Here is a 26,874-nt window from a genome sequence, read left to right on the forward strand (position 1 = left end):
TTATGTCTTAGATCTTGCAGATCGTCTTATCTCTAAAGCCTGTCCGTTTGCTGCAGCTGGAATAATGGTGGGCTCGATCTACTGGACAGCTGTCACTTATGGAGCTGTAACAGTCATGCAGGTTCAGATAAACTGTCTAAATGTTACATTTTTGTAATCAAGCTGGAAACTGCTAGAGATTTGCTAAAGAACCTTCCCTCTTCTTTTTTGGTAAGAAGGGAATTCAGAGAGACGACTGGAAAATGCCAGTCTCTAGAGCATTTCCCCCTTCTGATCTCTCCTTCCTCTTGGAATATATGTGCTTATAGATTCACAAATCTCAGCTGGCAGCCCACTTCAATTCATTTCTTCTCTTTGCAGCAGGGGGTAGGAGACCTTTGGCACTGCAGGTGTTCTGGACTACGAGTGCCACAGTTCCTTACCATTGGCCATGGTGGTTGGGGCTGATGAGGATTGTATATTAGGAAATTTGGAGGGTCAAGGGTTCCCCATCTTATAAAAAAAATATGGCATACCTATCTATGTATATTACAATAAATAACCTTTGTCATAAATATTCTGAAAGGGCTCAGATGTACTCTAATTTCTGCCCATATCTTTTTCAACATCTGTCCCACATGTGTGTGCATACTGCTGTGCATGTTGATTCAAAGTGTCTGCTGGAGCTGTGTGGAGAAAGTAATTCATTATCAGAAAGAAAGAGTTGCTGCTCCCAGGAGACAGACTTCTCCTCCTTGCTAATTCAGGGAAGACCTTGATATCTTGCTGTCTTTCCCTGCGAGTTTAGAGTCCTCTTGCTCATATTGTACAGCTCTTGGTTACCCGTTGTGGTCTTTTCACCACCCATGATTCTGTATCGCCTTTCACCTTTTTTTAGCATCTGGTAAAAGGTATTCCCTGTTTAGGGTTCAAACACCAATTGGCCACATTATCTGTGTAGATCTTGTTGTTGAGTTACCCTTGACAAGAGTAGTCCTTTGGAGCTGAGATATATTCTAGTTTGATTCATACTACTTCAGCTTTAGGGCCATGAATGACCATTCAGACTGACATGATTTGTGGGGGCAGACTGGTGTGTTGCACACCATAGAACCAATATAGAGTTGAGTAGATTGTTCCTGCTAGGTTCAAGAAGATGTTTGTGACAGTAGATCAAAACAACCTCCAACATTAATCTGTAGTCTGTTCTCATGTTTTAAACAATTTTCTACTTCTATATAACTGGGTGACTGATATTGCTGTAGTGGTATGTCATGGCAATCACATGGACTGTCTTCTGTCATGCATTTCATTGTGATATACAGTGGTGCCTTGCAAGATGAATTTAATTCGTTCTGCGGTTAATGTCGTCTTGCGAAAAATGTGTCTTGCAAAATGCGTTTTCCCATAGGAATGCATTGAAATCTAATTAATGCATTCCTATGGGCAAAAAAGTCAGAACAAAGTCAAATTTGGTTTACAAAGGGTTTATTAAGTGCTCTTTAAAGCCATATATATTGTGCAGAAGATTTCAAAAATTTCAATTTAAAAACTTTTAACTTTTTAAACATCATAGAAAAACATTTAAAAATCAACAAACATGAGGCAGGAACAAAAAACGGAAAACATTCGTCTTGCAAAGCAAGGCCATAGGGAACATTAGTCTTGCGAGTCATCAACCCCATCGCCAAAACCATTCGTCTTGCAAGGCATTTATCGGGGAGGCACCACTGTAGCTTCAGGAAATCAACCAGTTAATCAACCTGCTCACTATTAAGTCAGTCTGGGCTAATGAAAAATCCTATTTTATTTACTGTTCAAGCAGCATTTGACATGTTATAACTTGAACGACATTTTTAAGAGCACATGTTGCTATATCAAATCACATTATTCCTTAATATGCTAAATATTAAATTGTTGCTGCTGTTATTGTTCATTACTACATTAAGGTGGGTTGTTGTTATCTCTCTATTGCAGAGGGGGAAGATTTAGGCTGACAGAAAATGTCATCAGGAATGTCAAATAAGAATATGTTTAGAGATATATGGGGGAGAATGTATTGATTTTGTATTAACAAAGGGGAAGGGTTGTGAACCTTCACAAGAGTCAGTGTATTTTTGGAAGGGGAATGGGGCTGTACAAAAAGAAAAGAAAAAATAGATTGTCTCCATTGGTCCCAGTGGCGGGGGGAGCATATTAAGTGTATATGTAGACTTTCTTTAGTTTTGTTTTTAAATGTATAATAGTTGTTTAAAAAAACTAATAAAATTAAATCATTTATGTGAAAAAAAAGTCTTATCAGGAGTCACCTAATAAGCAGAGACAAGCCTGAACACGAGGACTTCCTAATTTGTAGCTTAGTCTTTTGATTCCTTTGCTACACCAGCTCTTCCAATCTGATCAGTTTCCCATAGTTGAGCTTCTTAAAGTATGCTTACTTATTAAGCATACTTTAACCTTTAGTTAAGGTTAAAATACAGTAGCTTTAAAATATATGTCACATGTATTTATGTCTTACTCTACCTCTAGGGTGTCATAAATTAGGGTATTCTGTTTTATTCTCACATTTACAACAATTCTGTGAGATAATACAGGTGGAGAGAGAGAGGACACTTACCTTGAATGACCTGTGAATAGTTTAAATTAAAAAAAGACCATGATACAAAAGGGGAAAAAACACGTCACCTTGTAGCAATCTTTAGATTCCCTGGAGCCAGCGTGGCTCGTGAATGGTCACTGGATAATACACAAGTACAGTGGTGCCTCGCTTAATGATGTTAATTAGTTCCAGCGAAATCACTATAGAGCGAAAACGTTGTAAAGCCAAAAAAAGCCCATTGAAATGCATTGAAAACCGTTCAGTGCGTTCCAATGGGCTGAAAAACGAAGATCCTCCATAGGGGCGGCCATTTTCGGTGCCTGTAAAGGGAGGAATCCATCCAAAAACACAGCAGGAAGCCATTTTGAGCACCCGGTGGCCATTTTGAAAACCCAACAATCAGCTGTTTTGATTATCGTAATGCAAAGAATCGGTTCCCGAAGCAGGGAACTGATCTTCGCAAAATGAAAAAAACCCATTTAAAACATCATTTTGCGATCGCAAAAACATCATCATGAAGTGGATTCGTCGTTATACGGGGTAATCATTAAGCGGGGCACGACTGTATTGAACATGGCTTGATGGACATTGACATTAGCAAATTTTTAAAGCTCTGTTTATGAGTTTCATTCTCTGCTTCTTTGCCTCATGAAAGTGGTTTCCATAAATACACATACACTGGGAACTTGGAAGCTTGCACCTACACTTCCCAAATTCCAAACCCATTTTTCTTTTTAAAAATGTATTTGCTGAGAGTGTCCCCTCACACCATGTAGTGGCATTTTTTTGGAAATTGGAGTATTTGGGGGATGGTCAGAACATGGCAAAAGTTTCCCTTAGGGGGCACAAGAAATTTAAACAACCAAAGGTGTAGTGGTGGGGAAAGCTACGACAATTACCGAAACATTTTAGGCAGCGTTCCTTCTTGAGGAATATTGGGAGAGCAAAGGTGCTGAGGGGAATTTTGCCCACCCTTGCCTAGAAAGGCCATCATTTAGTGAGTGTTTGTGTGCCAGCATGAAAGTACATAAACACTAATTTAAATACTTACTTGTTTCTCTTACAGACACACTCCATTTCAGATTGGCCTGCATCTTGTTCAAACAGTTTGCCAGTGTAGGTCTCAAGATCTTTTTTGTGTGTGTTTCCAAATGCTTTTATTGTGGGACACACAGTCTTACTTAATATGTTGGTGCAGTGGATTCTTAAACTTTATCTACCCTTATCTAACAATGCAGTGCAATGGCACTTAATGCTCTCCATTATCAAATAGTCACTTCTTGCATATTCAGATGCCCTACTTAATGTGATAATATATTGTTGTTGTTTTATCTGTCAGGTTGTAGGCCATAAAGAGGGACTTGATGTCATGGAAAGAGCTGACCCATTATTTCTTTTAATTGGACTTCCCACCATTCCAGTTATGCTTATCTTGGGAAAGATGATTCGCTGGGAAGATTATGTGCTTAGATTGTGGCGCAAATACTCTAATAAACTACAGATACTCAACAGTATATTTCCAGGTAATGTTCATATATTTCCATTTCTATGCTGCCCCATTAGTGTTGCCACTCTCTTGGCAGTTCACAATATATAGGAAAATCATAAAAGCAATACAAACATACGGTAAAATGCAGTAAACACTGTCGCTATCTAAAAACTACCTTTAAATAACAATACATAAATTAAACCCATTTATTATTTATTTTATTTTATTTTATTTATTTTATTTATATCCCACCTATCTAGCCAACTCAGGACCACTCTAGGCGGCTCACAATCATCAAATAATAAAGATATACATATATAAAACAGCATAAATAATAAAACTTTACAAGGGAAGAAACCAAGTACAGTGGGGTCTTGACTTGAGAACTTAATCCGTATTGGAAGGCGGTTCTCAAGTCAAAAAGTCTGTAAGTCAAGTCTCCATTGACCTACAGTGCATTGAAAACCGATTAATCCTGTAACAGGCCGTTTTTGTTCCATTTTGGTTTTTTTCTGGTCTGTAAGTCAAATCTCAGTCTGCAAGTCAAACCTAAATTTTGCGGCAAGAGAAGTCTGTAACTCAAAAAGTCTGTAAGTCAAGCCGTCTGTAAGTCAAGGGTCCACTGTAGAGAGGAAAGAAAGAGGATAATCAGGGATTGTCTGGAGGAAAGGCCTGCCGAAATAACCATGTCTTTAATTGATTCTTAAAGATACCCAGCGAGGGAGCCCCGCAAATCCCAGGAGGTAGATTGTTCCAGAGGCGAGGAGCCACCGCCGAGAAGGCCCGGTTTCTTGTCTTTTCCTTCCGGGCCTCCCTCGGCGTTAGGCTCCTCAGCCTCACCTCCTGGCTCGCACGAGTGACACGGGTAGAACTTGATGGGAGTAGGCGTTTGAACATCTCAGGATAATATTTACAATTGTTAGAAGGCAGGTATTGTGTTGGCTTCTTTGGCGTCCTTAGGTGTTATAGTTCTTGATATTAAGAACTGTGAGGAGCATATAAGATGGATTATAAAGTTATAAAGCTCTGGCAGACCACCTAGGCTGATCTTTCTGTTTATGAGGAAGGAAATACTGCCAGCTCTCTTTCCTTTGTCACAATGTGGAAGGATCCTGTCCTGTTCAAGAAAGTTTCAGAGCCCTGGGTTGGAGAAGTCTCAATGGCGATCTGCGAGAAGTACTAGAGCATAAACAATAAAGGGTTGTTTATAGAAGTGCTTTCTATGGCTTTTCTTCCTCGTATGGTGCCCATAGGCATCACTGTCCCCAGTGTGATACCAAGAGGAACCCACTGTGCCCACATACCATCTCCCTTGGCTACCTGTCAGGCTCCCTACACTTCTTGATTTTCTTTATTCTTTAATTGGGAGGTTGGTGTGCTACAGAAAAAACACAATGCACCAGCATTATTTTTAAAAATGTTTCTAAATCCCAGAAGCTTTGCTTTGAAGCTTGCACAGATGTTCAGACAGAAAAGGTAGATTGCAGAGACCTCCCTTGTGTGCCAAGGGGGCAAGAGGGAGCTTCTTTGCCTGCTGCTCTCTCTGTGTGCATGCTTGACTTGCATGTTTTCCTTCTTTTCTTTTCTTTTCTTTTCTTTTTTTGACCTGCTGCATGTATTCATATAGCACATGTTTTGCCCTTGTTTATATGTGTGTCTTCTGCACCTGGATGTGTGTGTATGATGGTTTGTCAGGATTTGGGGTTGGAGGATGGCAGCTAGATGTGTCTGTGTATTACTTGGACCTTTTTTCTTTAAGACTGTGGTAAGGGTGGGTTTCCTACCTTAAGAAAAAAACACACAACCCAATTAATAATTTAAGATCAAACACAAAAACTTCACAAAACATTTTAAATTAAAAATAAGCAGATTTCTTATGACAAAAGATTAATAGAAATGCAATTTTCCTTGAGAAAGGAAACACATTGAATGCATCTCGCAGCCTCATTTCCCCTCCCCCAGAATTTTCTTTACAGAAGCCCTACAAGGGTATATATCCTACTTTGAGAACCAGTGATCTGGAGTATGAAGTTGGGCATAAATTACCATAAATTATTTCATGGGCTTTGTTGCAGGAGGAAAGTTAATATGAGTACAGCCAAATTATTAAATTGAACAGTTAATTGGAATGTAAACCTTAAATTTATAATACAAATGTGGTTTAGTGCACATTAATTCATAGAAAAAAAGCTATGGCATTTTTCCTTAGGTATTGGATGTCCTGTTCCTCGTATTCCAGCTGAGGCCAACCCTCTGGCAGATCATGTCTCTGCTACTCGTATTCTATGTGGAGCCCTTGTCTTTCCCACTATTGCTACAATCGTTGGCAAGCTGATGTTCAGCAGTGTTAACTCAAATCTTCAAAGAACAATTTTGGTAAGTCCATGTAATGTTTCTTCATAAAAGTAAATCTGGCAATTTGTAGAAAACATATTTTTAGTGTTCTGTCGTCTCTTTATTTGGTTGTGCTTTTTCTGAATTCTGCTTAATAACATGGAGTATGACATGCTTCATATGTTTTACTGTTTAAGAATCCTTCAGTTAAAAAAAGTAACACTTATGTCAGACCATTCAAAGTTCTTTGCACACATTATCTGTTGTGTTTATGGGGCAAGTTGAGAGAGCAAAGTTTACCAAAGAATAAGTTCCTAATGGATGCAAAACTTGCATTTGGTACCATCTACTATATTAACCAAATGTATAGACATATGCCTAAAATAAGTCGGGATGCCATTTTTCATAAAATTGGAGATCTGGAGCCTGTCTTGGCTCAAAATTATTAGCAGTCTACCATATCATGGCCACCTGACTATTGTTCTCGTGTTCTTGATGACTGTCTGCTGTTAGAAAAAGGTTCAAAATATGTTCAAAAATGCATGAAATATTTATGTATAAAGATTGCTCCTTCTGTTTGTAATATTTCATGTAATTATTTTGTCAGCAATGCTGACCTGAAGTCCAAACTGAAAACAGATTTGCTACCTCTATCAGGATCACATGAATTGGCTAGAAGTTGTCCTGAGTGTCATAATATAAGGAAATACAAACTTTCTTTGTACCCCTACCAAACGGGGATAATGGACAGTGTTGAGTACAAGTATACATCTAGCCTTATCATAAATGAGCAAGTGGGCATCTTACTTGCAATGTGGGGTGGTCTGCTACAGAATATTCTTGGAATATGCAGACTGAGTCAGAGTGGCTGTCTGGAGTTATGAAAATCAGCCACTCTTTTCATGAAAGAGTTTTCTTATGTCAGGGATTTTTTTCTCATGAGTTTTAGTAATAATGGAAACAGTCTACATGTCACTTCATACAATACAAGAAGGGACTTTTCCCACAGTATAAAACTCAACACAGGGAGACCTGTGAAGGGAGTTAGATATGGAAGGAGAAGGAAGTGAAGAGAGGAGCAAATACAGAATAAATATGTATTTTATTGACCCATTAAATTACAGTAGGATTTGTGAACTTGATAAAGGCTTTATAGAGAAGGTGTGCTTTAAGGAGGCATTATAAAGAAGCCAGAAGTTGCTTTGTGCTGGTGTTCTGAGAGTCAGCTCTAAGCATACTGGGCATCAGAAGAGAAAATGGGTGTTTGTGAGGGAGAAGAGTGGTGAAGATGGTTTTGTTGGAAGAGCAAAGTCATGGACCGGGATGTATCAGAATATAGGTGCTGAGAGACTATGGGGCATGGAAGGCCATGGATGGCTTTGAGTTCGTATTCAATCCATGAATGTACAGGAAACCAGTGTGGAGATTTAAAGAGTGGTGTCTTGTGATCTGGCACCAGAGTGCTGGAGAAATATGAGAGGGCCAAAGTGAAGGACATGTATCTGATTTTTTGCTTATAGACAGAGAAAATGTGGGGGGTGGGGTTTAAGAAGGAAATGGCACAGTTTGATTCCAGATCAGAGGACTGAGGAGTCAAATATAAATCTTAGGCTATATGTCTTTTCAACGTAATGGGTGGTACCATTGTTAGTCATTAAGGACCATTTGGAAAGAGAGGAGGGCTTGAAAGGAAGGAGTGGAAGTCAAGTCTTGAGAGTACTGAGTGTGGCATGGCAGTGGAAGGTGCAGTCACAGAGATCGTAGATGAAATTGGAGATACAGCAGTTCATTGAAAGAGACAGTTTGGGGTAGAGAGAGGCCTAAATGTGATCTGAGCATGAATTGAGTTAGAAATGTAGGATTTGATAAAGTCACTCAGACTGCAAAAAGGCGACAGGGTGGTGGTGCTTGGAAAAACCTCAAGAACTGCTCCCTGAGGGGCCATAAACAAACTGAGGGGGAAACACAGGAAAAGCTTCTTCTCCTCATACTTCTTTGTGTTATTGATATAGTTTTAATCCCCTGGAATAAAGAGTGCAGCCTGAAGATGTTCAGATGGGTTTCTTGTAGTATCCCAACTTATACTTCGTTTTTCCAGAATGGCTCAAAGCACTGTGATACCATTAACTCAGGTGATGATTGTGAATGAGGTCATCTTTTAGGTCTTCAACATAGCTTATAGTAAGAATTTCAAACACAGAAGTTGCACATATGAAAGCGGACAGATCCAGAGCCTGCGGCTGATTTCCAATCCACCAAACCATTGTTGGTAGGATTCTTGGATTGCAGCCATCATTTAGAAATCAGTTACCAGAGCAAAGACTGATATTTAAAAACCAAGTGTATAAAAACCGCCAGAGGAATGTGTAAACTCAGCATGGGATATTTTTATATAAGACAAACATTGCAGTAGTACATTGTGACAGGGAACTGTATGCTTCAAATGTTTGTATAAAATTGCTCTAATTAGCCTAACTTCAAAGGAAATGCTACTTGACAATTTTGTGTGTATGTGTACAAAACCAAGTTTTTGAAAGTAAGATGCTGAACTTGTTCTGTAGGTTTTGAAATAATGGTTCTCTTTTATTTTAGGGTGGAATTGCTTTTGTTGCTATAAAAGGAGCTTTCAAGGTCTACTTCAAACAGCAGCAATATTTGCGACAAGCTCATCGGAAAATTCTAAACTATCCTGAGCAAGAAGTTGCTTAAATAGCTTGTGGATGCTGGACTCCTACAATCTCATATACTATATTCAGTGGCATTGTACCAGTTCTGTTATTTGGCTGCAGGTGCAGAGGCGGGAGGATATATGCTGCTGAATGTTGTGTTGTTTTTTCCTACTTATATGAATAAAGGACTTTACTATGCCAGGGCAAATCCTCCTTAATAGTTGAGCCTAAGAATGTGATTTATTTTCATTGATGCATTTTGTTTCTGGCACGAGACATCCAGATCATTTTCCTATGGGCAAAAGTTCCCTTTTTTAAAACAAAAGCCAAACTACTGTAAAGTTAATAATTTGTGTGCAGACTGTATTAAAATATCCTTTTGTATGCTTATTGCAGTAAATGCACAGTACTTTATTACATGAGCCAATATAACAGACTTAAAGAAATATTTGCCAAGTAGAACTCTGTAATGTGTTCAAGTAAGGGTTCCCTTATTCACAGTTGAAGCTAAACAATGCATGAAACTCAAGACCTAAAATTCATATTCATGATAACAAAAATGAACTCATTTTCTTACTGGTTCATATAACCCATGAGAACAATGCAGATTTCTAGAACATTTTTTTTAGAAATACGAACATGCCTGGTTTTGAGAAGCATTTGGAACACCAGTAAATTTGTTTTTTATTTATTGTTTCTCATATTGCTTTCTTTTCACTTTCTGGTTGTATTGCAAGTTTTGATGTATATTGTTGATTCTGTTTGCCGCCTGTAAAATTGGAAGACTGAATTACACACTCTGGGTGTAATAAGTTGCAATATTAGAGGTGCTGCTTAGTGCCAGTGTGTTGCAGAATGACAACCAAGTTTTGGAATTATTGTTAGTGTAAGCAGTACTGGTACCATGCAGTTGTCTGGAAAAGAAAATCTAAATGTTTCCATAAAGATATTAAGACTTGATTTGGAAAATAAGTTCTACTCTAACACAAATTATTTTTAAATTCTAAGTTTATGGCATTTTGGATACTTACACTATCTCTGAGTTGGCATCTAATTCCTAAGTGTCATAACACCATGGTGTGGAATGTGCTTAGAGATTCCCTTCTGCTGATCTTTGTTTAGAGCAGGGATTGGGAAATATGTGGCCCTCCTCATGTTTTGAACAGCAGGCTGTCAGCCTTGGGATGTATACCCGTGATGAAGGCTAATGGAAGTTACAGTCCAAGAATTGTCTCTAGAAAGAAGGGTGTACCTTCCTTGGTCGTGCTCCTAAATGAAATGTTAGCAAAATGGAACCTCGGAGCAATACATAGGATGCATGCAGAAGTCTCATTGCCGTCAGTGAGACTAATGTCCCAGTACATATTAGGATTGAAGGTATAAGGCAGGAACTTTCAGTTTGCACTTTTTCTTGGTGATAGAAATCAGTGTATCAATGTTTGATGTTATCTTAATGAGCAAAACTGTACCTGTGTAATAAACAATAGCCATTCTGAGTGGTATTTGTTTTGGCAGGATTAAAGATCCTGTGAGTGTCTTGTTCAAATTATGTTTAAAATCAAACAGTATATTTAATGCAAGGAGGAAAAATAACCGTTCTTTCAAAGAAATGGACAGTGTCCTGTTCCTTAGCAGCTCTGTTCTTACTGCTAATTGAAGAGTTCCTGCTTCAGTTTTTGCACACTGAGACTAAGTCACACACAATCCAAAACTGATGCAAGGACTCATTAATTAGCAGCAGTTGGCTGGTGATGTCCCTCCTGCTGTGCTGGCAGAGCAATGGATCAGGATACTGGTCACTGTTAAATAGCTGTCAATCAGAAATTAAGCCAATGAATTTGGAGTATGTGTGCTTAAAGAGACATAACCTTCCATGGGAAGCATTACTTCAAGAAATGAAATACAATATTTTGGAAGTGTATAGAAGTGTACATAATGACTAACTACTGTTCTAATGTTGATTTACATGGAGAAATCTGAGATAAAAATGTTTGTTTTCTGTTTTAAGTACTGAAAATGATGGTTTAAGTCAATTAGATTCTTTATTTTTTTATACACACGTACAGAGCCGTATCCTGCAAAATGCTGGCTTTCTTTAAGATAGGTTTTCAGTGCTCCAGAAGATTTATTTCAGGAATCCTCATTACAAGAAGTTGACTAGGGAGTTTTCATTGTATCTACACCAGCCCTTTGTTACCTGCTGGGTTTTAGCCTCTCTTGCACACAAATAGATGCTAACAGTGCAATGGGTGGTTTGGATTTGTTCTTATATAGTGAAATTGTTATTGTATATGTTATCACTACAGATATACTGTGAAGAATGTGAATTTTTTAAAATTCAGTAGTAAAACATGACCTTGGTTATTGTGCTGTTAATGTTTTTAGTAGAGCAGTTTATGGTCACATGTTGGATTAGACTGAATAAATTTGTTTTTTTACATTCTTTAGGTGAATGGTATCTGAACAAATATAAAATGTAGAAAAAGAGGGTGGGCTTTAATTTTATTTTTTCTGTGTTAAACTCAAATATTTATAATTATAGCTGGATTATTTTCTTAGCAGACATAATTTTACTAACGCACAAAATATTTCGTAATAAGCATCTTCATTCTGCTCTAAATTTATTTATTCAAAATTATTAAATCTCTAAATCTGGCCATTTTTTCTTGTCATTGCATATCCTTAGAACATGTCAGTATTTTACTTAATTTTTGAAATCATTGTTGAAACCTGTTTCTTTCCTACCCTGTTTATGACCCATTGTGTACATTACATCTCAGTTTGAATGTGTATTTTAATATTCTGTTCCTATGTGCATTATCCCATCCATTTGAATGGAGGACGCCATTCGGTGAATACATGTGCAATAAGACGTCCAATTTTTTTAACAGCTCTGTTCATTTTACTTGTGCAGTATAATCTGCCTGTGTGCACAAGGAACTAGTGTGTTGAGCAGCTCCCTTTTATGTTGCAACTGCTGAACTTTTGGCAGTCTTGATTTTCAGTTATTTAGATTGTCATTATTCATCCTTAATCTAATCAAGCCTTGAGAAGATGAGGTCATAATCTCCATTCTGACAGGAAGCTCAATGAATGATATTAAACTAGTTCCTGTCTCTCAGACCATGTGTCAGAGATGTTGTGAAGAAGAATGGGGGGAGAATATCATCTTGAGCTCCTTGGAGGAAAAGTGGGTTAAATCAGATGAATAAACTTCTAAAACTCCAGATCTATTGCGTGTTTTGCCTTTCAGTGTGTGAAATCCAGTTGGATCCAGCTGTAAGTGGATATATGACTGGGCTGGAAAAAAAAGATTTTCCTGCTCCTTCTGGTCCCCCACACACTGCAACACAGGTGGGCCAGGGGACCCTGCTGAATGAGGAAGGTGCTGGTCTGGGAAAGTCTTCGTAGGAAGTGCCTTTTTCCATCAGCAGAGTTTCACTCACGGAAGGTGCTTCCAGCAATCCTTTATTGAATATATGGGTTTTAGACCAATTCATTAGTAAAGAACAAAATAATCTTCAAAAAAACTTGCATGATTTTGTAGATTTTCGTTTTACATAATCATTATTTTTTTAAAAAGATACCATGAAACATGAAGATGGGTCAGACTTCCCTTCCATCCTGTTGTGCATATATAAATCTGAATCCAATCCATGGCTCCAATTTTCTGTGATTTGCTTAGTATTCAAGTAACTTACGCTCAGCTGTAGTGAAGAATAATTTTTTGAAACCGTACAGTGATAGTACCTTTTTTATGTAATAAAAATATATTTTTCTTTTCACTAAGATGAGGCAATGTCCAATAAACTCAAAATAGGGAAAAAGAGAGCATTGTTTTAAAAAGCAGTTGAGAAACACATTTTAAAACTAAAGACCTGATAGTTTTGTTGGCTGGTTAGTAGCTCAATAAGACAAGACCAACCTGGCCTACCTTGGGAGGGAAATCCACCCTCAGGATGCTGCATGGTCAGTGTAGAAATGGCTTTGTCTAGCATCCTCGCATGCTGAAACATAAGTTTATTAGATACAAAACATGGGCTTTGTTGAAAACAGTTTCTGACAGGCTCATGCATGAAGGGTAAAGTTTTAAATTTCATGGTTCTAAGGAGTGTTAAGATATTACAGGTCAAAACTAGCATCTTGTTTGCTGTTGAGAAAAGAAAACTGAGGGGGCGATATGATAGCACTCTTCAAATACTTGAGTGGTTATCGTGAAGAGGAGGGGCAGGATTTGTTTTCAATCATTCCAGAGTGCAGGACTTGTAATAATGGGATCTAGTTACAGGAGGCCAGATTTGAGATGATTATCGGGAAAAACCTCTGATTGTTGAAGTGACAATAGAACCAATTATGTACCTCAGAAGCTGGTGAGCACTCTCAACACTGGAGCCATTTAAGAGAAAGTTAGAGAACTGTCTCTCAAATACACTTTGACATGGATTTCTGCACAAGTCCCTTCCAGCTCCATTATTCCATGATTCTATTATCTGATTCTCAGACAAATTAGAATACAGTTGGTTCAAGACTGGTATTGCTATTGTCTCTAAAGCATGCTTCATCTTGTACAGATCATTTTTCAACTAAATGCTTTCCAAACATTTTCAAAAGGGAAACATCACATATAGAAATCTGACTCTTCTGTTTGGTTTTTAATATTTTTTGCCACTGCTGTATTGGTCCCTTTTGCTTTCCACGGTTTACCACATGTATAGCCTAATAAAAGTACAATGGGAATTATATTGTTATTGAAACTGAATTCTCATTGCTGAAGGCCTTTTGGTGCATTGAATGGTGGAGCCTAATTTTTGTGTTAGAGTTTGTTTTAAACATTGTAATATAAAATGGACATAGTTAACCTGAGAGCAAGACTTTTCATGTTTGCATTCTAGTTCTGTGCCTAGGATGACCAATCCCTGTTAATCACACAGATAATAAATTGAAATTCATGGTGAAAAGAACTCATTAGTACTGGAACATCTCTCATATGCATCGTTGAACTTTCCTTGTGCTGTATTTAGATCTACACTTGTTTTAATTAAGCTCCTCTGTAAATAATTTGAGTGGTTACGAGCGTTCATCCTGGCCATATTATGTAAATACTGTCTGCAGACGACGGAGGCAGCTTTATTGCAAAGCAATAATCATTTGGACAGCACAGCAGTGTAGAAGCCATTAGTAACACAGAATTTTATGAGTTTCCCCTACTGAATCAAAACCTTTAACTGAAGTTAAACCAACAGCAATCCAATTAAAGGTTTCAGAGAAAACAGCAGTTCTTTAAATAGATTTTATCTGTTTTACTGTCACTCCTTTTCAACAAGCATTTGAAATCCATTCCCTTCATCTCCATTCTCAACACTAGACGGCCAACAAGCTATTTAGTGTGATGTTCCTGAGTCACTGGTGTTCAAGGAGTAATGGGAGAGGTTCTCTGAGCCCAAGGAAGTTAGACAAGTTCTCTCAGACAGCAGACCCTAGTATTATGTGGCAGACTGACTGCTTTTGAAAATAAAGTGAACTGCACATTAGCGAGTGCCATACAGTCTACTCTGAGAAAAACACAACTCAAGCCTGTGGGTTACTTTAGGGACTCAATCCACCTATTTGGTCTTCCTGTCTCTTTTTACTGCCTTCAACCTTTCTCCTTTTAGTCATCTATCCTGCCCAAATACAATGGCTATCGCTTTTCCCCATACAGTATGGTGATGACTGGTGTACCTGCCTGCCTGCCAAATGTGGATATTAAAAATGAGCTTCGGGGGGTGGGGGAAATAGAGGTGGTTACCTGATTTAGAATTAATGTGTGAAATAACCACTCTAAGCCCTGGACAGGCCTCTGTCAGCTTCAGTTTCTCTCATATTTATTTTTAATGTGAAGTTATCTTCCTCCTGTTGTTGAATATACTTTGTTTGTTGAGGAACGTACTGGTGTAATACAGTACTAAATAAAAAGTATTCAGAGCTGCTTCTAAGCATATTTCATCTATGTACAATATAGCAATAGTAAATGCAAAAGGGGGGAATCCAGTAAGTATTCAAAAAATACTTCACCCTGCTGACCCTCAGAGAAAAATCGCGTGATTGCACTTCCACTCTTGTCCAACCACATTCCAGTCTAGCAATCACAGTACTGGATGTCCTACATGGAGGACAATATGCCATTACAATAGGTATCAGATGTTGCACATGGGGTACTAGGGAAACATGACACCCTTGCATTAGAAGCACAAATTACAGGCACATGAGCAACACTGAACATTGATCGGGCGTCCAAATAGTTGGGCTCAAGGGACCTAGTACAGGAAGCTTGGTGTACATATTCCAGCTCCAAAATCTGTTCCTGCTGTGGAGTTTCCAAGTACTACTGCTGCAGTCTGTCTTCTGTTGCTAGCATCAAGCTGGCTGGTGAACAGAATAACAAAGTCCTAGGGCCGGTGATGAGAAGGCTATACATTTAAAACAGAGGAATTGAACCTTTGGCCTCTCCAGTATTTTTGCCCACAACTCCCATCAGACCCACCTAGCATAAAGGGGTATTGGACTTGTATCCCAAAAGGGAATTGTTCTCTAAGAGCATTACAGTGGCAAAGACCTGGACATACCACTGAGGGCTAATCTGTGTATGGACAAAGGAATTCAGCTGCAAATCAGATACAATAGCCCATTGTGTTCAATCAATCTTGTTAATGTAGTGGTCCTTTTCTAATGTCTGTGTTATGGCGACATTAAAAATTAAACAAGGCTGCTGGGTCCCAACAGCAAAGGGAGCTGGAACTAACCCCTCACAATGATATTTCACTTGATTTGGTTTAGATAATTCTATTTCATGTTACAACAAAGTTGGTTTAATAAAAACAAGACCAATTCAAATAGTCAAAAGCATTACTTAAAATGAATGCTATTCAGAGCAGCCTGTTGCAGTGAAAACAGCAAAGAGTCTTAAAGCAAAGACAAATACATTTCATTTGGCCTATGCCTCAGTGACTAGAGCCCACTTCAGATGCACAGACCAAAGCTTCCTTTTATTTATGCCATTTATTTGTGGGTTTTAGTATTAAAATGACTTGGTGATAATACATTTAAAACAGTATCTGAAAAGGCTAGGCAAATGTTTTAAAGAAATCAGCTGTGACCAAAGGGAAACCAGAGGTGATGATAAACCCAATCAATGTTCCAAGTAGAAGGAAGGAAAGCCTCAACTCAAAAGGCCCCGCCTCTTTCCTTGGCTCTGAAGGACATCCCATTTCTTCTCACCTTCAGTCTAAAGGCTAGGCTTCCAGGCAGAAACAACAGGATAATCTTGTAATATAGCACAATCATGTGGTCCTTTAGATAGCCAAGTCCTAAGCTATTTAGAATGTAAGTTAAAGTAACAGTGTTTCCAGAAGCAAATTACAAAAGATCCAGTGCAGCTGTTTCAAAATGGGAATAATGTCATTCGATATACCCAGGGACATCGCTAGCAATCTGGTGGCTGTGTGTTACTGTCTTCATAAACATCACCATCTTCAGGACATTGTGATAGTGATGACTGTCTGGAGCACTGCTTTAATGTGAATAAATTCCAAGAATGTTAATGGCAACTGATTCTACTCACTTGCCCAAGAGTAAAATTCCTCTAGATCCCACAACTGGCATAACCAGGATCTGTTGTGTGATTGTGAAGAGATCTGTCAGCTGGTCACCTTGACTGAAAAACATAGGAATTGCAATTGACTAGTATTCTTTTACAGTCTGTGTTAAAAAAATGTTTGATGTCACGAAGTAGTCCTTAGGAAAACAGATACCGTATTTTTCTGTGTATAAGAGGATACTTTTATCTAAAATCTTTAGACTAAAAATTTAGGGTGGTTTTATACACGGAAGTAGGGGGGAAAGGGATCAAAGTGCTGCAGGATCACAGTCCTTTGATCCTGCAGCCCTTTGATCACTGCTTTCCCCACTACTTCCTAAGCCCCATGGGGCTTAAGAAGTGGTGGGAAAACCAGCGTTCAAAGGGCTAAAAGGGCTGCAGGATCACAGCCCTTTAATTCTGCAGCCCTTTCATTGCTGCTTTCCCCCTCCACTTTTGCATCCCTTTGATCCTGCTTTCACAGGGCTTAGGAAGTGGAGGGTGAAAGGAGCGATCAAATTTTCTAATTTGGGGTTAGAAAAGTGGGGGTCATCTTATACATTGGGTTGTCTTATACATGGAAAAAATACGGTAAATAAAAACAAAGTTTTTTTCTAGTTAGTAATTTATTTTTAATATCCCTCCTGGGTCAATGAGGTGGACTTTATGGTAATCTATCAACAAGCTCATTTTCATCTGACCTTCTTTCCCTACAGTGTCAATTGTCTTTCTCTCCCTCCCTCCCTTTCTCTACTCATTGGTAAAAAAACATGATGTGTGTGCCATCTGAACCAAGCAACAAATGAGTTGATAGAAAAATTCAAATCCCAAGCTCGGATGTCAACTATTGTTTCACAGGGCCAGCCCTATCATTAGACAAAGTGAGACAGCTAACTCAGGTGTCAGATTTGGGCTTTTTCGAAAAGGCAGCAAATGGTCACTGATTTCGTGTGTTCTTGTGGTATTTTTGATTGCCAACGCTGGAGAGAGGTGCTTGTGCAATTTTCTGCTTCAGTACTAAAGTATCTTTATGCACCTTGTTTTGGGTGACAGAAATCCATTGTTTGCTGCTCCCGCTCAGATAGCAAAATGTCCTCAGCCAGTTCTGTGACTTCAAAATGCTCCAGCTGAATGAGCACAGAGGCACCTGTCAAAACATATGCCTGCTGGCGCTTAATTTCATGCTGGCTGTTTCACTCCCTAAGCCATAGGAAAGCTGTCTGCAGCTGCTGTTTCGGCAGTTCTGGAGCCCTGCATGCAAAATGCTGAGAAAGTCACTGCTGAAGCAAAACAGACCTGTTTGTGGTCCAGTGCTTCCTCTCACTATAGAATTAATGCCAAAGGAAAAGTACAGGTTTTCCTCTTTTAGGTGTTACGAAAGGCAACACCTGTGTTATGGTTTATATCAAAAGCGCTGCTGTATTTTCTTCTTTTAAATTTTGGAAATCTGGAATCCATTCTAACTTCTAATTGGAAAGAGATGAGCCTCCACATGGAGCCAGACAGGAAATGTATACCCACAAAAGACATTGAGGATTGCCACATAAAGACATAACATAAACTTGTGAATGAGAATGCCAGTCAAGGACATGTTGTATTTAAAGCTCTAGCTAGACCACAACTTATCAGATCCCAGTTCTTTGGCCCTTTCCAACTTTTGGACTACAGAACCCATAGACTCTTACATGAGCCGTGTTAGGTTGGAAGCTGTAAAGTAAAATATCTGGAAAGTCAGAACTTTTGGCCTCATTCTGCATTCTGATCTACCTCACAGAGCTTCTATGAAGATAAAGGAGGAGGAGGACCATGTTAAAGACTTTTGACCTCTTTGACCAAAATCATATGGGTGCTCATGTATGGATCAAATAAATTGTCACAGCTAACTGTAGCTAATTAATGAGACAAAGGATACATGCTGGGCCCAGAATCAGGTGTGTGACCAACACACACTCAGCACCTCGTCAGACATGGCCACGAATCCTCTACAAATACTATTTGGCATTTGACAAGGCAGGATAGGAGAATACTGTAACTAACAAACAGAAATACACCAGAGCAGTTGAGCAGATCATAAAACTGCAGCTTCAGGCTATAATCCACTACTGACTTGGATCAGCCATGTTCTTTTCATACAGTACTTCAATGAAGGAAAATGCTCTTCTTTCCCTTATTTTTGTTTTGTTTGGGGGGAGGCACTTCAAAAGTACACCATTGTGTTTTGGATCTGAATACTTCAACTTCGTTTCATGGCAGCAGTTTCTGTTCTTGGCCAAGTCCCTTGCACCAAAAGCTGCACCTTCAGCTCTTAATAAAGGAATACATTTGAAACTTGATCATGAAATGTAAGGGCTCATATGTTTCCTCATGATCAGTGAAAAATGTGGTTGTAGGACAGTACTCTTACTCTCCCATCTGTTCCAATAGCTTTGCTCTGGAGTAAGGGATGCTACCCAGCTCTGACATGTTTGGGACAATACATCTGAAATGAAGAGCAGTCTGCAGTCATCATCATTATTGTTATCATCCACACTGAACATAGGTATTTGGAGTACCTAGACTTTTCATTGCAACGGCTAACTTATTTTTAGGAATAGGAAAGAATCTCACCCGATTTTAAGTTCTTGCCAAAATTCCCTTCCCTCCCCTTTCCTTCCTTTCCTTCCCTTCCCCTCCTGAGAACCATACTGTGAGAAGAAATGCACCTCACTTCAAGAATTTGCATATTTGCAAAATTTATGATTAATTTAGAAAAAACAAAGCATGCCCAGAATTATTCACAATGCAAAGGGCTAAAGTGTGTACCAATGGAACAAACAAATAAGCATAAAGGCACTTTAGTACAGTAAATGGAAGGAAACTGGTAAATTAGACTGAATGTCCAAATAAGTCTATGAATGATGTAAAACACATTAATTAATAAATATGTACATTAGAGGAAACATGCAACAAATGTGTACAAATTTCTGTGTGGGAAGGAATAAGGTTTCACAATCTATTCATAAAAAAGGATGGGAAGGAAATGCAGTGGGATTCAGAAAAACAGAACCAAACAGGAACTAAAAGTCACAAAGAATTAAAGCTTGCTGGCTTTTCTTGTACAACTATTTTCTTGAGCACCAGATTAATGACGTAATACCTCTGGAGCCCACCTTGCTACACTACAGACTCAGCCCAAATCATATGTGAGCAGACTGCAGTCACCTAAGAATGTGTTTTTCAGTGGCAAAGATCCAACAGAGTTGAACTGTTCTTAATGCACATGTACCCAATGGAATTGACAGGCATAGGCTTAGCATGCTGAATTCTGCTGTGCCAGTGCACAAACCTGTGTTCATTAGTGCCTAGCTGGAAATATTCACTGCCTCCACTAAGACAAATTCCCAACTTAGATGAGATTACCAACACAGATGGCTGTTTTACAAGTGTAACATCGCTTGATGTTGCTTTCATCAAATATACTCTCAAATATACAACCTTGCATGCTGTCTGTGCTTGGAGTGACTGGGAGGGACCTTTCTGGACTGGAGTGACTGTCAATCTATCCAGCACTGTGGCGAAATGCCAACACATGACATCACTCCTCTCTGTCCATCATGAAAGCTCCAAAGGGAGGAGCCAAAGATAGGGCAGGAGGGGCGGGGCAAAAAGTGAAAAGTGACAGTTAAGAGTTAGAGAGAGAAGGAAGATGACAGGAGTTAGAGAGAAGCAGAAGATAGATAGTGATTAGGAGAGGGAAAGTTAGGACAGTGAATTGAGAAGGTTAATACATACAGTAGATTGAACAGTTGGAATGATAAAGAGAATAGAGAAAGAGTTATAAGTAATAGAGAATAGATAATTACCAAAGTATATTGTTGTTCTGAATATAAGTACCATCAAACCAATGCATAAATAAATCCTATTTAATGAACGATACCAAATATCTGCTATTTACCCATTGTGATTTACATGACAATAAAAGAACACCTGTAATTTAAACCTCTGATTCTCAAACTCAGAAGTTCAATAAACCTGTTACATTTCGCAGCACTCGTGTCTGAAATACATAATTGGTATTAGGTGAATAATACCTGGTGGCAGCGTGTAAAGTGGAAACTCATCCAGAAGGTGAACCTACGTTTAAGGGAGATTAAACAGGGGCACTGGGTGAACGCCACAAGTGGTGGCAGCGAGAAGAAAAAACGACATGAGCCTTTGTGAAAGCAAAATAAGCAGGGGCCACAAGGGCGAACGCCACACCACAAGCACTAACCAATCATTCCTTTCCACTTTTGTATTTAAACAAAGCCCCGCCTCTGCTGCATGTTTCTTTCCCTATCTTTAGTCTGTTGGAGGCCGTTTTGTTTGTTAGTTTCCTGTTGATCTGTTCACAACTATAATTAAACTCCCCCCCCCACACAAATGTCTTCAAGTACGTTATTCAGATTTTGTGTCAGTTAATGAAAAGGGGGTGGACTATCTGGGGAACTTTAAGCCATTCTCATCTGTGAATCTCTGTACAGTACTCCTGCTGTTTAGCAAGAGGAGTTTTACCAGAAATTCAAAACTATGCAACACTTTTTTCCTTCTCGTCCATTTTAATCAGGGCTGGAGAACTGGTATCTGTCCCCATGCTGTTTGACTCCAGGTCCCTTCAGCTCCAACCAACTTAATCAAAGATGAAAAATTATGAGCACTATAGTCTGAAAACCACACATTTCCAACCCTGATCACAGCTGCCTTTAGCATTCTTTCACATTTATTTGCATGGCCGGTACCCAGTCAGTCAATCGCATTCACATTTACCAATTCTTTCAGCATCAGATGTTCAGGCCAAAGTACATTTAAAGGAGGGTCAGGAACTCATCAGCCCCCCCCCGGGTGCTGAACTATAATTCCATCATGCCTTCCCATTGGTTACGCTGGTGACCGCTTGTTTTTTCATTACTTCCCAACTTTTCTGCCAAACCAGAACTTGGGGAAGCAAGCAACATGGTTCAAAAAACCCCTACAGATGAAAATACAACTTGTTAAGAAGTTAAAATAAAATTAAACAAATGATAATATAACACAGTGGCAATAAAAAGCAACTTAAAAGCACAGAAGTGAAGTAAAAGCACGGCAGCACTCATTCAGCTTTGCTCCCCTTTCTCAATAGCCAGGGCCCTGCCCACGGTCTACCTGAACAAACCGTCTTTGCAAACCGCTAGCATCTGAAGGAGTGCATTTGTGCAGCCCTGGGCTGGATACCCCCACATTCACATAAAATAAGAACAAGCTTCCTCTTGACTGGCTACTGGTTTTTTTCTGGCCCCAGTTCAAAGATCACAGTCTTGTAGTATGAGCCTCCCCAACGTTGGCCTTTCACTTTATCCCTTCTCCCTCACAGGGATGCTTGGTGAGGACATGAGAAAGGGTATTTTCAGATTACTGAGCTCCCTTCAATAGGAGACCAGGCTGGCCCCCTTCCTATTATCCTCTGTAGCCAAATGCCTTTATTTCTGGGCAGGCTTTGAAACACTACTTTGGACAGCTGAGAAAATACACTTTAATATAGGATGCCATACATTTTACTGCTTTCTCATGTCTGTGTGTTTCAAAGTCTTATAATTTTTTTAATTGTGATGTTTTAATAGCTTGTTCTTTACAGTCTAGCTTACCATGGCTGTATCTGTTTCTTTAATTGTGTGTGATCTGCCTTGAGTTCCTATATTAGGAGAAAGTGGGCATAGAAATGAAATGAATTAACAATTAAAAGCAACGATGGAGATGGCAAAAGATCTTTAAATGAAGAAGGGATCATAATGTGTCCCATGATCTGCTTTTTCATTGGACATCCCCAGGCCATTTTGATATTAAGAAGCAGTCTCTGTTCATAGCAGAAATATGTCAAGGCAATGGGAAAAGTGAAGTTTCAACAGATCCTGTTCACCCACCTTTTCAAAGTTAGAATCAGAATCACACTAGAAAATACCTTTATCATGTGTTTGTGTGCGTGAAGATGCTCCCCCAAGTAATGAAATGTCTGTTTGTCAAACCTCATGACTTTCCTCACTGAGGTATCCTGCATTTAATGTGCTTTGCTTTCTGATAGGCCATTTGATGGCTAACTCAGACTTAATTTGCAATGCTGATTTCTAAGGGACATATTTCTGAGGAGATCTCTTTCAGAAAGGGAGAAGGCATGCTTGTCTAGTTTGACTCTTGTTATTATGACAGAGGAACAATATCTCTCTCCCACATGTATTCATTTTTGGTGTGCTGCAAGTCACATTTAATTCCCAATTAAATGTGACTTTAATTCCCAATTAAATGTTGCATAACATGCTGAAGCTGTGGCCAACTGATTTTTAAAAGGTGTTTGCTCTTAAGCATATGGCAAGCAAATTGAGAGTTCACATTTTCCCTCTTGGCACCTGAATAAAACTACATTATCTGAAGTGATATGGTCCTCCTTATGCATCAGGCAGCTCAAGAATTCATCAGAAGTAACAAGGGTGGTTTTCATTACAAATCACTTGCCCACAAAACTTGTGTTCTATAATTGAAAGCATACAGGCCAGACGGTGGGAGAAACTTCCTTGCAGTTGAACTTCACAGGGGGAAAACCTTTCAAACAAATTCCTCTGTTGAGGGAATGTCTATGAAATCTGAGGCGGTAAAATGGGGCAATAGGTTAGTATCTCTGTATGATAAGTAAGAACAGATAGAAACACCACATCTGCTCCGTTGACTCTACTGTATTTGGTCTTTTCCATTGGCTGTGGGAGTGGGAACAGCCTCTTCTTTTAAAACAAAATGGTGCACAGCTCCTGGTGCAGCCCTGTGCTACAGGACAGCAAGCCTCCAGACAGGGTAAAACTTGGGAGTGAAAATAGAACCCAGGAGAGATCACTGTATAGTAACTGCAAAAGAAGACAAAAGGAAAGAAAAGAGGGAGAGAAAAGCAGACCCAATGAGGTCATTTCTGCAGATAGATCAAGGGAGCCATCCATTGCATTGGGTGGAGGGCAAAGGGCACAGCATTCCTAGGGCATCAACACATACATGCAGGATTATGGATGGGTGTGACGTGCATCTGATTTGGCTTATAACTGAGATAAACAATCTGCACCACCCCGGGTGTGAACACAGCCTGACATACAAGTTGCAATCAGAAATGCATACCTTTACTAACAAGCAATGTGACTTGAGCACTAAGAGAAAAGGAAAGAAAAAAAGAAATGCATCTAGAAAATGTGCCCAGACATGTTAGTCAATGGGAGGACACATTTAGAAGTGCATAAACCTTGAAAAGCAGACACCTAAGATGTTCCAGATGAACACACCGAATCTGACCTAATTTTAGCAGCTAAGTAGTGTCTGGTTAGTACTCAGATAGTACCCCAAGTAGTACTGGCAATGGGAACTTGAGTTGCAGGACTCGTTGTCAAGTCAGATTTAAGTTGCACCAGCAACCTGACTTCAACTCGGACTCAACGAGTGACTTGGAAGCCACTCACCCCTCCCTCTTTTCTGGAGAAAAACACTTCTTTTTAGTAGGGACTTCAGACTTGACACCAAAGACTCAGACTTAGGACTTGGACCCAAAGACTTGCAAACATCCCTTAGTAATATCTAGGATCACCAAGGAGAGTTAGGTGCACAGAAGAATGTCACCTGAAGCCCTGGAGAGCCAAAGCTGATAATGCCAGGCTAGATGAAAGGTAGCTTCCTATGAATCCTCATGGTGGATCAAGGAAGGTCCTGCTACAGTAAAACCTGGTTTTTTGGCTTTTATAATCACCAGTGTTTTATTTTTTATTTTTTTACTTTTACAGATTTAACATAAAAATTCCAAACATATTTAAATTGAACTAACAAAGAAAACGTGAAAAACAAAGCAAAAACATAGCAAAAAAAGGTAAATGCAATGATGTTAGTACTTACTACAAACTACCATTATAAGTTTGCAATATAGTTGCAACCATCTCATATTATGCATGTAAATCAGTGTAGGCCTCCCAGATGTCTAGGTAAACGTTGTCATGAAACTGGCAGCTATTTGACAATTTGCAGCTATTTGACACTTGTTCAAATGAAGCTAGTGCTAATAGATCTTCCGACCATTGTGTAGTGGATAGTGGATGTTTATCATCACCAGCTCTTATTAATTCACCATGAATGGGAATGTAGACAACTCAAAATGTTTCAAAGATTGGGTAGCAGCTGTGCAGTGGGAAAGACTCAGCAAGAGTTCTAATCAGTATATTTTATAACGGGCATAATGTGTTTCCCCCCCCCCAACTTTCTCGCCTATTGTGTAGGATGAAAAGATGCCCCATGTTTTTAAAGCAGTGTCAGATCAGAGAAGACTTCATGGCCTTCGATACAAAGGTGCACTTTTTCTCTCCTGGAATGAATTCCTGGCGCTGGAGGGAGTGGCGGACTGGCTTTGCCAACTATCTAAAACCTCTACATGTTTTTGGTATAAACTAATGTGTGCAGCCCCTTCATGGAATTCTGCCTTATCGTGGCGAAGGGGCTTGAGTAATTCAGAGAAACTATGGGCTATGCCGTGCAGGGACTCCCGAGATGGACAGGTCATAGTGGAGAGTTCTGACTAAATGCGATCCACCTGGAGCAGGAACTGGCAAGCCACTCCAGTATCTTTGCCAAGAAAACCCCATGAACAGAAAAAAGAAGTTACTTACCTGTAACTCTGGTTCTTTGAGTGGTCGTCTGTGAATTCACACTAATGGGTTAATCTGCACCTGAGCAGAGCAGTCTTGGAAGCTTCTATAGCTTTAAGCACTTGGTGCTGGGACCTCCCCTACACCAGCTATATAGCTGTGCCCCCGGCACCTAGTGCCTCAATTCCAAGGAACCGACTGCCGCTGCCTAGCGTGCAATGGTACACATGATGGACAGCGAGGAGGAGGGTGGGGAGTGTGAATTCAGAGATGACCACTCGAAGAAACAGAGTTACAGGTAATTAACTTCTTTTTCTCCTTCGTGGTCTCTGTGAATACACACTAATGGGTGACTGGCAAGCTGACTAACCCGGAGGAGGGACGTCACCAAAGTGCAGAAGCCAGGACAGCTCGACCTACCGCAGCCTGAACCTTCGGATGGACATCCAGGCGGTAGTGCGAGATGAAGGTAGACAGAGTGGCGCATGTGGCAGCATGGCAGACATCTGCGATGTCCACTCCACGGAGAAAGGCCATTGAGGATGCTACAGCTCTAGTAGAGTGAGCTCTCACTGATTTTGGAAGAGGAGTCTCTGCCAAGTTATAGGCAAGACAGCTGCTCTGGACTATTCATCTAGAGATGTTCTGAGAGGAAGCCGGTGCTCCGAAGGAGGAGCCAGCAAAGGTGACAAAGAAACGTTGTGAGGCACGAAAAGTGGTCATGCGGAGCACATAATATAACAGAGCACGCTTCATGTCTAGAGAGTGCAGGACTGTCTGAGGAAGGACAGCTGGCTGGTTCAAATGGAAAGCAGAAGATATCTTAGTAAGAAGGTAATTATGGCTGTAAGGTTACTTTGCAGAAATTAGGTTCTGCTCTTAGTGTAGCCAGTCCTCCAGTCCTGTGAGCTGAGGTTATTGCCAGGAAAAAGGCAGTCTTGAGGGTTAGCAAGTGGAGCGATGCTGACGCCAAGGGCTTAAATGAGGCCTCATAAGCTGCCGAAGAACTAATTGGAGAGACCACTGAGGTGTTAGTGGTCTTATAGGCAGGGCGCATATTTTCCAGGCCTCAAAGAAATAGCTTGCAGGTAGAACGGGCCAGTCCCAGGGGAAACAAGTGTAGGAGAAACTGAACGAGTGCGTCCAGAGACGTTGGCCTAGTAGGCGAATGTAGTCTTGATGCAAAGTGACAGAACGCTTACCAATTATAGGAGTAGGTCAAGGTGGTAGAAGGTTTGTGAGCATGATTGAGCATGTTTGTACCATGGTGCGGCCTGAAGCCTGACTGGAACAGTCGGGCTTCAGGCCGTGTCAATCCCAATTTTCGAGACTGTATCCCAGTACAGCCTTTCCCATTCTTTTGTTGACTATGAGGGCTACTCCATTTCTTCTACACCGGCTATATAACTCCGCCCCCAACACCTAGTGCCTCAGTTCTTTTTTCGACTGCCGCTGTAGCAGGAACCCTAAGTTACTTGTAATGAATTTCTTTCCCAAATAATACAGTTATACAGTGGTGCCTCACTTAACGAGGATAA

General features: G+C 39.8%; 1 protein-coding gene across 3 annotated transcripts in view; it reads left to right on the forward strand.

Annotated features, from left to right (window-relative positions):
* The window catches only part of MARCHF5 (membrane associated ring-CH-type finger 5), a 34,777-nt gene extending 20,746 nt beyond the window's left edge, over positions 1–14,031 (forward strand). For all 3 annotated transcript variants that reach the window (XM_020782938.3, XM_078391320.1, XM_078391321.1), the window contains 4 exons: positions 1–121; positions 3,918–4,101; positions 6,277–6,443; positions 8,994–14,031. The exon at positions 1–121 is cut by the window's left edge and continues 10 nt beyond it. In XM_020782938.3, coding sequence (XP_020638597.2) covers positions 1–121; positions 3,918–4,101; positions 6,277–6,443; positions 8,994–9,110 — 589 coding nt within the window. In that variant the 3' untranslated portion in view covers positions 9,111–14,031. The remainder of the gene's footprint in view (positions 122–3,917; positions 4,102–6,276; positions 6,444–8,993) is intronic.
* Positions 14,032–26,874: the final 12,843 nt, after the last annotated feature.

This window comes from Pogona vitticeps, chromosome 3 (assembly GCF_051106095.1).
Source record: "Pogona vitticeps strain Pit_001003342236 chromosome 3, PviZW2.1, whole genome shotgun sequence".
In the NCBI taxonomy this organism is placed as follows: domain Eukaryota; kingdom Metazoa; phylum Chordata; class Lepidosauria; order Squamata; family Agamidae; genus Pogona; species Pogona vitticeps.